We start from the raw sequence: 18,186 nt of genomic DNA, 5'->3' as shown, positions 1-18,186 counted from the left end.
CGCGGATTCTTGCTACTCTAACGAGCTGTATCGAAGCCTCTTGATCGTTAGATGTCATTTACCCTTCGAATAAAAAGTGAATATTAAAAAGAAACTACTTCTTCTTACAGCAATCTTTAAATTTCTTAATTGGTTAGTAGCTTAATAATTAACGACTTACACTTAAAGTTTGCAAGTATTTTTGAATATTCAAAGTGTCAAATAAGTGAAAGAGTAAATAAAAATTAAAAAATTCCTTTACAAAGAGGTATGCGAAGAGAAGAACATTTTATGAGAGGTCTTCAGAGTCACGTTTCATATTTTCACAAACAGCTACTCGACAGAAGCTCCCATTAAAAGCAATTGTACGATAAAATTGTATCCTGTAATGGTATTATTGCATTATGACTCCCCGACAGTCAATTTAAGGAAGGACTACAAAGTAAGCCGTAGTAATTAGGATGAATTCTATCCCTTTGTTGGAAGTAGACGGCAGGCAGCAGAAATTGAATGATATAACAAGGTTTATCTTTCACGACCTCGCTCTTTTCAGCAATGGACAATGTGGCCGAACGTAACCCTGCGATATTACGTAGAATAAATCGCAGAATAAAAACATTTAAAATGTAAATCTCTTAATAATGAACCCTCTAACCAAAAAAGAATTTCATGTCCATTTCATTAAATATCTTCTAAAATTATTTCCCCGCAGAAAATCCTTTTTACAACGTTGAAAATTATCGATAATGTTAAATACCACATTAAAATCGATAATAAGCGGAACACGGAAAGCGTTTTAGTTTCGCCATCAACGTGGACGTTTGAATTCTTATGATCATCCCCCCTAGCAAAGTCGCCGCGTTTCCGGCGGAGCCGTAGACCGTCATTAAATTATTTCGTTCAATTAGCATAGACTCGGGGATTCCTTCTTCGTCGAGAGAAATTGTCTCGTTAATCGAGCCGGAAAAAAGAGCTTAATCCAGGTCCGCGACGGGCGGGTTTCAAGGCTGTATACGTTAACGTCGCAACTGCATTATCGGCCAGGCTCGTTCTTCCGCGTCTAGCTAACTTTCCTTGACCTTGGAAAGATTAATAACCCGGGATTTAATTAAAGCCACCAATTTTAATCATAACGTTCATTAGAAGCGGTAATAACGATCGCGTTCAACCGGCTGACGGAAGCCTCGCCGCGAGAAAGAAATCGGGCGGACATTAACCATCTGATTGATTGCGCGCACGCCGCGCTTGCTTCCGTGATACTTTGCATGATGCGTTTCCCCATGGAAAATTATAGTCCCGTCGGTCCAAAAAAAAAAAAAAGAATTCGCTCCAGCCGTGAACAACGACCAAAGGAGAAAAATAAAATCAGGGGCGAGAACTTCTTTATCGTTCGAGAGCGGAGACCGCTTTTTATCCCCCGTGATTGAACGGTACCATTTGTTCGCGTCAACTTTTTCGAGTACAGTTTCGAGAAAAAAAAAAAGAAAAAAATACGACGCCGGAATCGTTCATTTTGGGGATGAAAAATGACGCGTGCTTTACTTGAAGTACAATTCTGCCGCGGGCAGAATTTACGCGAGCTGGTTTTGTTTCTGTTGCAACCAGTGGTTTATAAACTATGTCTGCTTCTTGATATAGATACTAATATGTAGGTAGTTAGAAAATCGTACGAAAATTGTAGTTTTAAGAAAGTCAGGATATTAATTAAAGAATGGTATGACGAAAGTAAAACTCTTACATTGAACGACGTAGGCTCCCAATTCCGCAGCCAAGTCGAACGATACAGGAAGTCTTCCCTGCAGAATATCCTGCTTCACTTGCAGGAAGAACTGGTACCTGTAAATCAAAAAATAAAACGTGTTATTGTAGAAAAGCAACAGAAGAGAACGTCTTCTGTCTAACATAAATTAACTATGGATTTACCATTTAAGTATATTTGTTTCGACAATGTCTCAAGTTAAAGAATAATAGCAAACGAGATACTATTCAGTATATATATTTATACACAAAATAAAAGGAAGACAGAAGAAGAAAAAGCGAATTCCAAGAAACAAAACTGAATGAAATGCAGACGTATCAGATGAGAAGTGGGACATGGCATGAATTGATCCAGTTAGTTGAACTACTTTACTCCTGGCTGGACAAATAGAGTTCCACAATACCGTATATTTTTCAGATCTTCCTGTTTCCAGTCCTCGTATCGCATCAATAATCTAACGCTTCGAAACCCGGCAATATTTCCTTGAAACGCCATAGTATTTCACAAGGGCGGCTAATGACGTACGAGAGGCACGAACGTTATACGCGTACAGATGCAAAACGAGCGAAACAGAAGAAGAAGAAGAAGAAGAAGAAGAACGGGAGGAAGAAGTGGAAGGGCGGAGAGAAAAGAAAAGGAGGAGTTACGACGGGGTCAACTTGCAGGCTCGCCTCGCCGCGAACTTCGGTTTTACCATCGTTGCCCTCACGGTTTCTCTTCTTGTAAAGTCATCGTTAAAGGACTTCGCGGTTTCCTCTTTCCTTTTTCACGCCACGCCATTCGTTGCCACGGCCTTTCTCCGGCAATGTCGCTCGCCGTCTCTTTCCATGCGCGCGGCTGTACCCCCTTTTCCATTCCGCGCGGATTCCTTTTCGCTAGCGCACTTTTTCCCCCTTTTTCTCTCGTCCTCCGTAGCGATTTTTTCCCCCCGTCCTCCGCCTGCCAATCTCGCGCGCCACCACTTTCTTTGCTCGTCCGCCAGACTCGTTTTCATCCCCTTCCCGCTCAGCTGCCGGGAACCACCGAGGATATTTCACGTTCGCCTCGACTTCTTCGCCTGGCTTTACCGTTGCGTCCCATTCGCGAACACGATCTATCAGCGGCGAACCGTAACGATATATTCTTTTCGCCGATCCGGTACCAAACGTTGCTCGATGGTCCCTCCATCGGGACAGCGAGAGTGAACACGAGACAGAGTACGTGTTGCGTCGCTGTTTCTCGATTTGATTATAATTTGTTTAATCGATCTGAATGTGTAAATTACTGAACTATTGCAATTAGCTTTCTTTGGATTAGAGCAATGTTATAATGGTAAAGTATAATAGTGCGAGGAAATAAAATAGAGATTGAAAGCATAGTAACATGGATACGGATGGTAAAGGTTAAATCTGTGTAAATGCAAAGATTGAAGAATTATTACTGGTGTAAGCGTTAAAATCTGACGAATGATTGACATATAAAATTTCGCGCAGGTCTTTCGATTTTACTTAAAGACAAAAGAAGATATTGGAAACTGTAAATTATTCCACTTCAATGATCAAAGGCTGTAAACGAGTAACGTATTACAACTCCAGAGAGCTAGCCTGGTCCTCTTCCGCGAGACACAATAAAGGATAAGGTTCTACATTCTAATATTTCATCGTATTCACGCCCTCGAGGGTATCTCTCCCCCTTAGTCCCAGCAATGCTCCATAGCGAACGACATTCTCCCTTAAAGCACCACTCGCTCGCATCGTCGCGCGATAAACTCTCTTTCTATTACATTTTCTTAATACACACGATCCCTGAACGCTGTTTATTAACGCATGAATAATCCCCAGGCTGCGAATCCCTCGCATCCTCCCAAGCCAAGTCGTATCCCCGAGGGACTTTTCCCTCTTCTGAATTCTGTTTCTTCACCGCTTCGTACCAGCGTCACCGCTCCTTATCTCCTTTTTTATCCCCCTCGAGTCTGCTGATACAAGGATTACCCGCGAAATTCCTTTTAGGGTAATTCTGCAAGATCCACCATCGCTCTTCCGCTCCTACAGCTTCCGCGCGAGTACTTGCTCGCGTTTCGCGTTGGTCCCAGACAGGAAGGCACGCGTGCTTTTTCGGACCGTTTCTTTCCGCCTCGACAGTTTTCACAAGAGATTTGATAGGCGAAATTGAGTCGACTATTAAGGCTGTAGTTTTTTGTTGAAACTACAGTGCGAATTCTTGTTCGCCTTTTTTCTTTTACTCAAAGTTTCAGTCTTTTTTAAATAGTTTATTCATTGGGAAGATATGAAGATAGCTGTTGTATAATTAGTCTTCGATGAAAAAGTGGTATTACGGTTGAAGTTGTTGCAGAAATCGAAGTTCATTGAAGATATGCAATAAGCATAACTCGTAATATTACTTGGAATATTAGAGAAGGGTTCTTGGTTATAACTTCTTTTAAGAGTTGTTTTAAATTGCGTTAAACATAGAAAGGCAGGCAATGTTTCATTGTTCTCTAAATTAAGTTTCAAAATTTTTTAGATTCAGTAACTGAAAACGCTGAATTACCTCATCGATTTAGTCGAAAGATTGTGTTAAATTTTTAAGTAAAATATGAGAGCCTCCCGAGCGAATATAATTAACATCAGCCTGTAGCAAAATGTTCCACCTTCGTTTGATATAATCGTTGACTCACCCTCGAATTATCAGTTCATTATAATTCCTCTTTATCCCGAAGGAGACCTCCCCTTAATTTACCGATCATCGCCACAATCAACCCGCTTCCTCGACTCGTCCTCTCGTTTCCCTTTCGTTTAACTACCTCCACTCCTTTTCTTCTTTGCTTCCGCGCGCTTCTCCTTTTTCCACGCTCGGTTCACGTTTTCTTGCCCGCGCAACCTTTGCTCCCTTTCATCCTCCTTTCTCTCTCGATGGCCTGCTTCCTGTTCACCTCGCCTCCTTTCCGGCGCCGTTGCACAATCGCAAAGCGGCACCGCTTATTAACCCTCGATCGCAGGCGCCACCGTTGCAAACATTTGCATGCGAGCACGTGTGATCGAGCACTTTCTCCGTCCGAGTTCCTTCCACTTCGAAAATTGCTGGCTCTCCTGGGTTCGCACGTAGCGAGAGTCAAGATCGTTCGACGAGGATCGTATCTCGTCGTTTAGACAGAGTCGCATTTATCGTTTTCACCCTTAAAGAAACCAGCTGCGATACTGACGAAATATGAGGATTTAGTTTCTTTTGGACAAGGTTTATCTATTGCTTTGGTTCCTCGAAATTCTCTCCGCATCTGACGAGACTTTGTGCCGCATTTGCTCTGCGCAACCAGCAAAACTTTGAATTCGTAAGAAAATTATTCGTACGCGTTATTCAACCCTCTGCACTCGAAATGAAAATAATTGCGAATGGTGATTGAAGATTCATTTGAAGTCACTCGAACGTAAAAGGTTCTGGAATAATTAATACAGTTTTAGAGTTGGTCTCTAATTTTCTAGACGCGGATGAAGGTGCGCCAGTCGCGTCTCTTCTTGTTCCTCGGGTTCGCGCGCTCATTCGCACCCCTTCTCTTAGAATTCCATGGGAATTACCAGAGTGATTCTGGTCTCGATGCCTCCGCGCGCAGTCTTCATTTACATCGCGTTTCCAGCGTTCCTGGTTACGCTAGCTTTTTGCGTATTCGCGTAAGCCATGCAAAGTAAGCGGCGTTCACACGCGACGCCGAAGGAACTGGTAAACTCAAGGGAACGCGAGGACAGATAACGAAGTTTTTGCGAACTACACTCCTCGTTCAATTGCTTCCTTCTAGCGAGACTTTTTGCGATTCTCTCGCTGTTTATTAGCACGCGTTCTAGTTTCGCGCTGATTACTTTTGTATCGCTATTTTATTTCTTGCTGGCTCCTTCTTATCTTCGCGAGATCGGTTCCTTGTTTACACCAAAGCTTTCTTTTATTTTCCGCAGATAATTTAAAACGAAATATTTTTTAGCAAGATGATATAATAATAATTTAACGTTTTAATAATAAATCAGTGAAATTAATAATATTCGGACAGCACTAATGTTTAAATGGTGCAATATAAAAATACAGAAATACTGCACTGATTAGTAATAATAGAAAAATTCTGATACAAAGAAATTTCAAGGAATCACATATCCTTTGCCACAAGTTTTCTCAAAAACAATCCAAACCCTCCGTTAATTAATATAATTTCCATCATTTCAATCAAAATCTTTTCTCCGAAGAAAGTTACTCGCATTATAAATGAAATATTCGAATTTCGTGACAATCCATAGAGTCACCAACGTTCCGATTTCCGTCTCGAATCTGAATCCAGTCCCGGCTGTTCGTCCGCGCGTACAAGGAACGCTCGCCAAAGCGAGCGATAACGCGGCGCGAAGCGAGACGCGTGCACGCACGGACGAGCGCCGAGGCGAACAATTTCGACGCACTTGGAATTCTGAAACGCCGCAGGCGACTCTGGAATTCCCGGGAATTTTGAGGCTCGCGATCGGCCACGGATCGTCTCGAGCGCGGGGGCGTGACGCCGAGCGAAAATCGTCCGCATTATCGGGACTCGGCGTTAAATTTCGCGCACGCCGCGATGCGCCCATTGGACAAACACGCAGGGACAAACATTTATTCGCTTAATCATTTTTAATTTATTCTTTAGAAATTAGGATAATAATATTTATTTATTGGAATAATGATTGTACTATGTATGTATTTCGTAGCTTCCACACTGTATATTTAATTTTATATTTCTTCAATTAATTGTATATGTTATTCTATCATATAAAAAAAAAACAGAAATCTCTACATTTGTCTTAGTTAATCGTTTCATCTTCCTATTGTCTAAATAAAAAATTGCTGAAAAATATAACAATCCTAGTGTTCATCTTACAATATCCAGTTTTACAATTACTTCTGTACCCCTTCAAGACACAAATACAAAGGACACATTAATCCAGATTAAACCACAAAGAACACGCGAAGCCCACACGAAACATTCCTTAAAACACCTTGAAATTAATTAATAAGCATAAAATGAACACGCCACGCGATCCAATAAAAATTAGAAAGCAATTTGCGCAGAAATCATCCCCTTGAGAAAAACCCTGCCGATCGTCCTAATTTAATCGTTTCCAGGGTCCACGATTATCCCGTGAAAGGCATTCCAGGTAAGCACCTCGGGTGCGTGACGCGTTCTTTTGCATTTGCACGCGGCGGTGCGAGCACGTGCAGGCGAAAGCGAGGAATCGCCGAGGCGACAGAGCCTTATCCCTCACGGTCGATCGTCCGCGCCACCCCTCGAGCCGCGGTTTTACGTCTCGCGGTCCGGTCCCACTGTCTGCGTCTTGTATCCTGTTATATCGTGTCGGAGAACACGGCCAGGGATTTCTCCAGCGCGTTAAGCGGCGTCCACAACGAGTATTACAGACTCACAGATGGATGCGAACCTGCGTCACATCCCCTTTGCAAATGCGCTGCGAGGGTCACGCACTTTGGTTCAAGGGAGGAATATCAGGGAAACACGGATTTCGTTGCTTGTCTGGCTGTGAATGGGTGATGCACGTGGACATCTGTGGCGGAGCAGTTTTTGCGGGAAACGTGAAACCGCGATTTTCTATTGCGGGGATAAATTGGCAAGGGAACGTGGATATCCCTTGTCTGGTTATGACATCCGTTGAATGCACGGTGAAATGTGCCAGTCGAAGGGATGAAAAGGTGGAGTTGAAATTTTTGGAAACGAAGGTATGGAATCGTTGATAACTGTAGACTTTTTTCTGGTGAGGCAAATGTGCGTTTTTATGGTCGTTCTCTGGTTTATGTAAATTTTAAATGTCATAAAAATTCATAGTGGAAGAAATTCAAGAAGCAGCACGGATTTTACTTGTTTGGCTACGAATGGATGAAATTTATTAGTGGAATTTATTCGTTTAATGATTAGGAAGATACAATCTGGATTTGGATTTTATCTGTTTGGAATTCTTCGTGACGATTCTTGGCAAATAAAAATCTCTATATAAAGACTTTTTGTATCTTTGAAACTATGAAAAATCCTTTAAATGATTATTAAAATGTAGTTAAATAAACAGCAAAAATGTTGAAAATTATTTGCCAATAAACGTTGATAGTAATCGCACATGATGTTTAAGAAAAAAAAAAAGAGATACTGCCTATTTTATGCCCATCGTAACGTTTGAAACACGAGATGCAATCATCGACTACCGACCATGTGTATGTCACTACCACGTGATGGTTAGTACTGTTTTATTGAATAGTAGTACTGTTACGCGTCCAACGATTTATTATTACGAGCATGCTATTCTCAGAGATTGATCAACCAGTTTTTGTAGGACCCAAGATTCAAATTCTAAAACTCATTCTCGTTAACAGCGACGATCTAAGAAATTAAGTAAAGAAACAAAGAAACTAAGTAATATATTGTATTCATAATAGATAGTTCACTCTCGTACAATTTCTCCAATATGATAAAAAATAATTCGTTCCTTCTTCAAGAACGCTCGAAACTTTACAGCCACTCTTTGCGAGAGCACCCCACGGTTCCATCCCACATAAAAACTAATATCATCCACCTCGTCTCATTCAATTTTTACCAAGTGTTTCCATACTGCTACCCTGTCCGCCATAAATATACGCGCGAAAAAGGGAAGGAACTGACCTCCGTCGTATCGGAAGCAACCCCCGCGACTTCCGTCCATTTCATCTCGTCCGCCACCTTCGTCCAACCGTGGAACCCCGGCGAGTCGAATCGTCCACGTTCGCATGACGACGTCCGCCGAGTTGGTAGACTACTTTGGCAACTTTCGAGCCATCGATTTCCATATTGCTCTCCCATGATTACAAGCGATTGGCACGGGAGTAGCATCGAGGATGTAACCGTGCAAACACGAGGAGGGTGCGCGAGCATAAAACGATATTTGCGCGCGCGTTCCTCGAACGGAACTAGAGACGGGGTCGATGGAACGTCGTCGAGAGCTCATGGAACTCGCAGAAGAAGGAAGTTACGATCCACCGTGGAGGATTGTGGGCGGACATTAGTAACGATAGGCACCGGTATGAGCCGGAACGTTCCTGCGCTACCGCGATCAACGAGAGCCACGTGGGGTTCCGTTTTCTGGGATTAAACGCTCGTAAACAGACGCGGAGATGTTATCAATTAAAACGGAACGCGTTTAATTCGAGCTCGAAATGCCTATCAAACAGATCCTGGTGCGTATTTAAATTAGAGACGATGGAAGAGATTACGTTTTATTAGAATCAAGATTTACGGAAGCTGGTCTGTAACAGACTTTTCGATTCGGATTTATTTAACAGACAATTTGCTTCATCCTCTAAATGTTTTTGGATATTTTGTATATTTTTGCGCGTTTGTATATTCATTTCATAATTTCATTAAGTAAACCATTTATGGTTCATTCATAAAACGAAAGATAAATTAATATTTCCTAATGAGAATTCTAAATATCTTCGCATGAAATCACGTGTACTTTGTAAATGTCAATTTCTGTTTAACTATCGAGTGTATTCTTCGAAAAGTTTCCTCCGTAAAACAGCTCAAATAACAGTTAGCAATCTACACGTTCACGGCTTCAAAAGAAGAGAAGACATGATCGGCACAAGATTATTCCGCGCATAAATAAGAAGCTACGGACGTGAAACGCAGACAACAAAACTCGAGAAGAATGGCCTACTGAAACGCCTACCGTTCGGCTGCTACAATGCTCTCTATAATCTTCGTTTTCGGTAGATAATTGCCGGTCAGCGGTTAATTGCCAGGGTCCAAACTCGAAACCCATCCTGTCTAAGGCTAAACGCGCGCTAAGCTATGGCGGTCGATCCTCAGTTTTTCGTTGAGGAGGGACGACTGCTGGGTTTCCGTTTCGATCGTCACAAGCGTCGATATTCTCGACTGGAACACCAATCCAACGGAAATGGTAATCACTAGTACCATAATCTACGCATAGTTTTCACAGTTCCGATCTCTGTGGTCCAATGACCGTCCAAAATGACTGACGCATCCTATCAATTCATTTTCGTGATAATTTTTCACGTGCTACTGCCATGCTTGGAAAATTTGCGAAATGAAGTAAGCGACGTTGATTTTTCTGATACTTAGTTGAACCAATCATTTAAAATTTTGCTAAAATTTATGTATTTAGTTCTCAGGGTATTTTATTATTAAGAACGTGGGATATGAAACTGAGAATACAGTACCTAACTTGTTAAGTAATAAAAATTGGAAATTTACATGTTTTGATTATCACTAAAATGAAAAGAACGACAGTTTTCATTGCAGAATGCAATTTTTATCCATTACATATTCAGCCTGTTACGTCTCTCCCCTATAATAAAGAATACCAATTTATAATGCGTTCCTCGCACGCAGGCACATAAAAATTGCACTTTTAATATATTATAATCGCAGTCGAGAAATTGGCGACGCGAAACCAGTACTCCGTAAAAATGCTACTGTGCACTATAAAATCGATGAGAATTTCTGATACGAGTATCGAAAAGGCATTAATACACAGTAGCAGCGAAGAACATCCCATCGTTAGACCGAAATCGCGTTCCCAGGGGCCGCGTCGCCGCGCTTCCCCCGTTAATTGCACCGCGTCGTTGGAAGAATATCCAGACAGCCACGAGACAGAACCGAGACGCTCCTCGGGTGTCGTTACAAGCGAGAAACAGCGACATCGAACAGTCCCATAAATTTCCACCGTTCGCCTCAATTTCAACGCCTTCGAGCACAGCCGTATCCGTGGCGTTGAATACCGTGGAGTTTAAACGTTCGCCGTCCGGTTGAGCAAGAGCAACGAGAGGAACGCTTCGCAGCCGTAAACTGTATCGTGCGCGCAATCGTCCGATTTTTCAGCGAAACTGGGCCCATCGCGAGAAGCGAACGCGCGTGAGATCGGGAGCGTTTAGCCGGATATAAAATTAATTCGATATCCCGTAGCCGAGTTACGCTCGTTCCCGTCCGATACGTATTGGCTGCTTTTCTTGAGCAACCGTCGCTCGCTGCGAAAACGAGTAACCGGGTCAGCTGCCCTAATGAGAGACGCGTACTTCTCACCGATACTCGTTACGTTTCATCGAAAAATATCATAAATTGGATATTATTTGCGAATGGCTTCTGACTCTCAGATGTGACTTGTATAGAGTGTCGCAATATCATATTCGTGTTATCTTACTCGTCCTTTTTATTAAATTTACGAAAATATAGTGGACTTCGTGCTCTGCGCTGAAAGCAACGACAAAAATAATAAGAGTATGTCATGGGAATCGTCGTAGCTAGAATAAATGTCAATGCTTACAAATTTTTCAAAACGCGTAACAAAAAGTTCATGTTGAAGCCACAGGCGATCCATGTAAAATTAGAAGTAACTAGAGTACTTTTTATGCGAGAAAAACTGTTCCATGCAGCATATTAATTACGTTATACGGGAGTCCACACAGAAGCAAGTGAAAAACGACGGATAACACTAATCAGCAAACAGGTGACAACGTCAGAATCGCCTAATACTGTCATGTTTGGTGGAATGCAATCGCGCGTTGGAAATCAGCTTAAAGCGAAGCGTTAGCAAACGGACGAGGGTGGAGAGCGAAAGCGTATATACGCGAGTCTCGTTACAGGAATTATTTATACGCTTCACGGAGGGAAGTTAGGCGCTGATATCCCGCGGTTCGTTCATTGTGCAATGGAGTCGAAGCTGCAACCGCGACGGGGCTCCCACAACCGTCCATCGATTGCTCATACTCGAGATAAAAGATGAACGCATTTGCATATAGATTGAGTTCCTCCGTTTCCAGAGACGTCGGTTTCTTCCGTCCCGCGACGTGTCTGACTGACGCGGCTCTGGCGTTGAATTCGCCGGACGGACCTTTCGTCAGCTCGATCGCCGATCTTTCGTTTCATCGCGAAATCCTCAACAACGAGCGACAGAGTCGACATCGTGGATAAACGAGCTTTTTTCTTATCCTTTTCATGCTGATTTTTGTTTATTATAGATGTGACGAATCGATCTTTTCTGTTGTTTTAGAACCCTATTTGAGATATCAGAGCACTCGAAGCATTTAATATTTCATAAAAAACATCAGTAAACTTTGTGCTTACAAAATTTCAGAAATTCGTAGCCAATTGATTGAATTCAATTAAAGTATAAAAATTTCACTCTACATTGAGTTTAAAAAAGTTTAACATTACCCTTCCCACGATCTTTGAAGCTTCGACTCCATCGTACTTTTATCTCTTCAAACTATAATATTATTCTCCACTTCGTAGAAGCTAAATTATAGAGTAAAATTAATTTGCATAATAATTATGGAGAATCGCAGCTACTTCTCTGCATACAAATCTATGTTAAAATTAAATTGTTCGATGAAACGAGGACGCGAACGGTATCGAGGAAGACTATATCTACTATAATTCAAACTTGTAAACCGCATGAACCACGTGAAAAAAAAATTAAAAGCAATTGTATTACAATGAAAAGAAAAAAAAGAAAATTTGTATGGAAATGACCGAACTTCTACGTTCGACCATTAACTTTAATTCGCAATCGTGCACACGAATCAGGCCATTAAAATTGATACAGAAAATAACGTGTCATTCCAGTGAGAACTTGCGTGTCTTCGACTTCAAAGCATTATATCTGATTATAAAAAACGAGGATTCCCTGAAGTTATAATTACTGTAAAAGCGTACAAGATTCCAGTCGATGTCTTTCAAGTACATTTTCGCAACGAGTTTTATGGAAAAGTTGAAGGACCTCTCCAGAGCAATCATCGTATCGTTGAATCGATACAATCTTCGGATCGCTAAAAGAACGCGACACTTTGTATTCAGATACGTAATAACAAAATTGCCCCGGTTTGATCTGAACGAGGACGAAGGCGATCGAATGAGTCCACGAGTTTTGCCGTTTATGGGTTTTCGCGAGAGGTATAGTTGCACGTTACGTGCAAGTAGACGCGTTGGCTCGAGAACGAACGCTGTATGCGATAATGCTTCATCGAGAGCCGAGGAAAGGTTTTGATACGCCGACCCCAGAGTTTACTTGGGAAACCAGATGAAATAAACGTCGCTGACTGCGGCTAATAAGCGAGCAGACATTCTGAGAAAGTCTTCATTTCACGATCGTTTCAATGACACGACTGTTACTACCTTTTAATAAGAAGATTTCCAGTTCAATATTGAGAATTTAAAAAGGAATGTAACGTAATGTCTTCAGAAATAAGAAAAAAGCATTCATTATAAAATTGAAATGTTTTAAAGTGGCCTGAAGTATTGACTTGGAGTAAAGGAATTAATTAGAAATGTAGAATGTACACGTAAGAGAATATTTCTATTGATAGTATAATTTTTAAAACTGATTCCTGCACCCAACCCTCTAATTTTCAACGAAACCTAGATAAATGCACACGCTTCCCCAACAATATCATGAGAAAAGATAGGAATTAAAGAAAAAAACATCGCGTACAATCAGAAAGTAACATATTGCCACAAGTTCGATAAAATTATCCGCCCGATCGCTAATATCTGCTTCCTGCCCCGCCCTGCGAGGGCGCCCCAACACCCCCGCTGGAGGAAACGAACGATCCTCGATTGTGCCTCGATCACGCGGAAACGGATCTCGAGTGTTCGAGATAGACCAAGACGATAGCTTTCTTCCACCGGTTCGTACGCGGCGGAAGGAACATCGCGGATGATCGATACCGGCCACGGTGAACTCGAGTCGGACTCGTCTCAGAAAAAAGAGGAAAAAATCGCCGCTTTATCTTGGCAACTGAGAGTTACAGAAGGGAGAAACGCGATGGTTGATCGCTGGGGGACGAGACCCGGAATCACCCGCGAGGGTTCAGCAATTCCCTCGGGCGGACAACGAATCAATCGAGCCGGTTTATCGGGGCCCGCAATTTTTCTCCAACTTTCTAGCTAAAAAGGAACTCCCTCACGCACCTCTCTGCGGTGCTCTTTTGCACCCCTATCGACGCTTGATCGGGTAAATCGACCACTCGTGGATGTAAGTTGGCTGCTCCACTGATAAGAAACTATCGATTCGTTTTCGAGACGGACTATCGTTCGTACGAGACGAGGTTTCGAGAGTGTCTGATGATTAATCTGGTAGGTAGAAGATTTAGACGAATAGCTGAGAAATCGCTGTTCCCATTTTATTAGGGATTCGTAATATACTTATTTCGAAAGAGAGTATTTAAACAATTTTTATTTGTAAGTTCCATAAATAAATGATGTTGAATGAAAATTTAATTTGCAATGAGTTTAGCATTTCTCGAATACTTGCAATGAGTTATGGCTGGAATAAGGTAATAGTAGTAGTAAAGAAATAATGAATTGTTTAATATGAAAGCCATAATTAAGCCATAATACCGTAATTCTCTTATTCTAAAATAATTTATCGATGAACAGATGCAAACAAGTTGTAACTTAAAGTTCCAGAAGTTAAATTGATAAATTTGTACTCCATCAAGTATATCAGGAAGATAATACCAGAGAAATGTATCATAATTGAATCGTTATATTAAAATCATGATAAACTTTACGCCCAGATATAAAGTTGTTAATCCATATTGACAAATTACTTGATAGGAAGAACGTTACATTTACGTTTAGTGGCTATAAAACGGTCGCGACTTAGCCAAGTTATTACGTACGACTAATTGAACAACTTCGTACAGCAGAACATGCAAACGGTCTTAACAATAACCCAGAGCGGAGATTAGACGTACTTCCTCGTAGGTACTGTAACTTTATTGCGACTATTGAACCTCAGAACGCAACTCTGGAAGCATTAATAACGGAATTCATTATGGGCCAGGTGCAGCAGGTGCACACTTGCCGCCACTACCCTACAGGATGGAAATTATTAGTTGAATGCAACATCAGCTATCGCTTAATCAATTTTAATCGCGCATTCTTATCAAGACTCCACTAATTAATTATCATTCGCGTAATGAATCAATAAGAACACCGAAGTTCAGAGAGCTGTTCTACGAAACGAATATCTGTATCTAATAATTAACGAATCCTATTCTTAATCGGGTAATATCTGAAGCAAAAGGCATTATTCTTGCAGAAGAACTAAATTATTCGCAGACAACAATTACATTGCGTTTTTTTATTCCTAATACTTCATTAACTTTTATTAACCATTGCCTGGGAATCTGCTGATAAGTTTTATAAATATTCATGTAAGAAATGAGTATGCCAAATTTATGTGCGCACCAAGCAGAAAACCAGACGGAAATGCTATTGATTAAAATATTTTTTGTACATATACTCCCTCTACTATTACTTTCTTATTTACAGCAACTACAATTGCACAACCAAAGCTTTACTATCTACAAAAAAAATCTCGCGAGCCATAAAAATCGTAGAGCGCGATTAACAAAATTTCCACTTTAAATTCTCGAAATGAAATAACTTCGAATTTCTTAAGACACCGACCGGAAGCCCAACGACGTAAAACGCTTCGTTTGTCAGGGGCCCAAACTGCGAGCAATAAAAAAAAAAGAAGAAAAAGAAACCGAAGCGATGGAATCTCCTGAAACCGTGAAGAAAGAGGGGAAAACAAAAAACGAGACGAGGAAAACAAAGAAGCCCAGGGATCGGACGGCGATGTGATTATCAAAAGAGGCGCGCTTACATTTCCGGAACGAGTGCAATGTCGAGGAAGGAGTGTTTTAAATTCTCTTAACCCCTTCGCCGTGCTGGAATGACGCCGGAGTAAAAAAGATTTTCAGGCGTGCTTTGAGAATTTTAAGCCCAACTCATTAGGATAACGAGACAGGCATCCAGTGGCTGTGACACGGGACCTATACAAGCGCAAACCTGCCTGTTTCGTATTCACGGTGCAATGGAACCGACACTCTATCTGTGTGCGCCGCGGCGTACGCGCACGCATAGAAAGAGAAAGAGAACGCGCGATACGCCCCGTTAGCGTTGTCGGGACCGATTGAGAGATTACAAAAATTACCCCATCCATTAATTCAGGAATCGCCGCGTGACGATGCGAAGCGTGATGTATATTTTCGTTGGTGTTAACTGGACAATCGAATTCCATCTCATCGAATGTAATAGCCGGCCGTCTGTACTGTTAGATTCGCCGCGAAAACGCTGATACCGATCGTTGTCCGGGGCTTGCACGCTTCGTTTCATGATTAATCGTTTAACGGACAATGTTGAGAAGAAACGATGGGGAAGTACATTCTCAAGAACGCGCATTGTATGTACGTGCCTCGAGGCAGGAAACGCGGCAATTTTTTTTTCGTGATGCTCGTATTAACGTGGAACTAATTAATAAAATCGCGGTCCTTCTGTGAGCGCGATTAACAAGTGTAATGGCGATCCGAGTGAAGCGCGAATGAAATAAAGTATCAGCGCATGCGATAAATATTATACACCTGCTATGAGAGGAATAATGATCGTAATTAACGATTTATTTAATGACTTCTCACGCTCCTGTTATTGTTTTGTATTTTTATGTTATTGTTGCTAGGGTTAATGGTTTTTTATGTTTATGTATGAGAGTTCGGTGAACCGTATCCTTAACCTCATTTGCAATATTGCATTTAATGAATTGAAAATGTTGAAAGATGTTTCAGTTAGAATATTTCCCTGTTATGAGATATAAGCATTCACCCTTAAATTAATATCAAATTGAATTAAAGGAAACATGGTTCCCATTATATATATTTTATTCCTTCAATTTTTGTAAAATCCTCTGTATCTTATTCATTTCGTTAAGTATCTAATGAATTTTGTTAAAGAAACGTGGAATTTCTAACAATCATGTAAGTATGCTCTAAAACATTAATACAGGAAAGAAAATAATAGCGTTTCTCTTCATTTTGTATTAAACCAATTTCTCAACAAATAAGAGCACTGCGCCCAACGCCAGACGATATTAATTAAAACACTTGGAGGCGTCTAATTCCCCGGCTAATACCATCGACTTTCGGTAGTCGCGTCACGTCTGACATCCGAAAGATTGAATTATTTGCTAGGGGGCGTGTTAGAGAGCTTCGAGGAGGAGTTAAAGGATTCGGTCCCGTGACAAGATAAATTGAATCTGCTCACCTTGTGATTTCTTCGATGAGCTTGCAGGGGTCCGCCGCGTAGAATTTCACGCCGAAGTAGAGGGTGTGGACATCCGACGACGGATCTCCTTTTTGGACTTTCAGCTGCTTCCCGATCTTCTTGCTTGGGTCGAGCCATTGCTAAAACGGTGAACGAATAATGCAATCGAGAGTTATCACTGTTCGAAACTTCCGGGTGGAAGTCACGTCTACTAGAAATTAGCGAAAGCAATTGAAACAATTGCCGTGCCGTTGCATTTACTTTTAATTAAATTGAGATACACTGAGTTTACTATTACTTAACAACACCTCTGAATCAGCGCTTACACTTAAAACAGCATAAAAGATGCGCAGAATTGCTTAAAGTCGAGAAATACTTTGCTTAACCATCACTGAATTGCGTTAACCACTTGCGTACCCAGCGCTGTTTCAGAAGCGTCCTTGACCGCATAGATCCATCGACCTCTACTTTATCACGTATCGTAATCCAGCTGCGCAGACACAGCCGTATTTTGTATTCCGACTGCCAGCCACGCGTGACTAGTCGCAAATGGAAATACTTCCTAAATGTTGAAACGCGCCCCAAGCTAAACGGGCGTCACTCGATAATTCCAAGCGTACGCGGCTCGCACCCGGAAACCACGAACAGTAAACTGCGACAATATAGTACACACGTAGACACGAGGACGGATTAAGATTCTTCGCACGGACGAGAATTACTTCTAAATAATTAATCCGCCGATCGTCATCGGGACGCGTTACGTCGAGGCGTAGCTGTTGATCAAGCGGGCCGGAAATTGCAGGCGGCTCGACATTTCCCGTGAATAATAATCCTACCCTCTTATGGCCCGGGGCAGCCATTCTGCCCTCCCAGGTCCTGCTCCCCATGAATTTTTCATCTTCGAAATCTAATTAACGACAAACTGCTCGATATCTCGCTGGTGCATTGATCATGGCCGCCGTTTGCGCGGGACCACACACGCGGACTGATTGCCGACGCTAACGTCAGCTGCCGCTGGCGGGTGGACGCGATTCGCCCTTGATTATAATTATCGAACGGGAAGCCTCTCGCGTCGCGACGGTAATTAGAAAAGCTTTTCGCAGAGAGCGGACGGAATTTTTCAGTTTGCCCTGGTTGCACCCTGAAACTCAGGCTTCCGGGGACTTTCGATGCGATCGGAAGGGATGTAATTGAAGTGCACGCTCGAGAGAGTTACTGCGGAATGATCGAGCTTTCAGAGAAATGTCACATCTGTTTGATACGTGTCTTTTCGCGATGACTTTATATTTCGAGTATTTTTCGAGTTCATTTTCATACTCCTTTACGTAAAATATTATATCATAAACAATCACGTTTAACC

General features: G+C 41.8%; 1 protein-coding gene across 4 annotated transcripts in view; it reads right to left on the bottom strand.

The window, feature by feature from the left end:
- The window catches only part of LOC143422882 (band 4.1-like protein 4), an 82,251-nt gene that overhangs the window by 17,365 nt on the left and 46,700 nt on the right, over window positions 1-18,186 (bottom strand). For all 4 annotated transcript variants that reach the window (XM_076893848.1, XM_076893852.1, XM_076893851.1 and 1 more), the window contains exons 4-5: window positions 16,827-16,966; window positions 1,718-1,815 (exon numbers count right to left, since the gene is read on the bottom strand). In XM_076893848.1, coding sequence (XP_076749963.1) covers window positions 1,718-1,815; window positions 16,827-16,966 — 238 coding nt within the window. The remainder of the gene's footprint in view (window positions 1-1,717; window positions 1,816-16,826; window positions 16,967-18,186) is intronic.

This window comes from Xylocopa sonorina, chromosome 4, assembly GCF_050948175.1.
Source record: "Xylocopa sonorina isolate GNS202 chromosome 4, iyXylSono1_principal, whole genome shotgun sequence".
NCBI lineage: Eukaryota > Metazoa > Arthropoda > Insecta > Hymenoptera > Apidae > Xylocopa > Xylocopa sonorina.
This window is presented reverse-complemented; position numbering and strand designations above follow the sequence as displayed.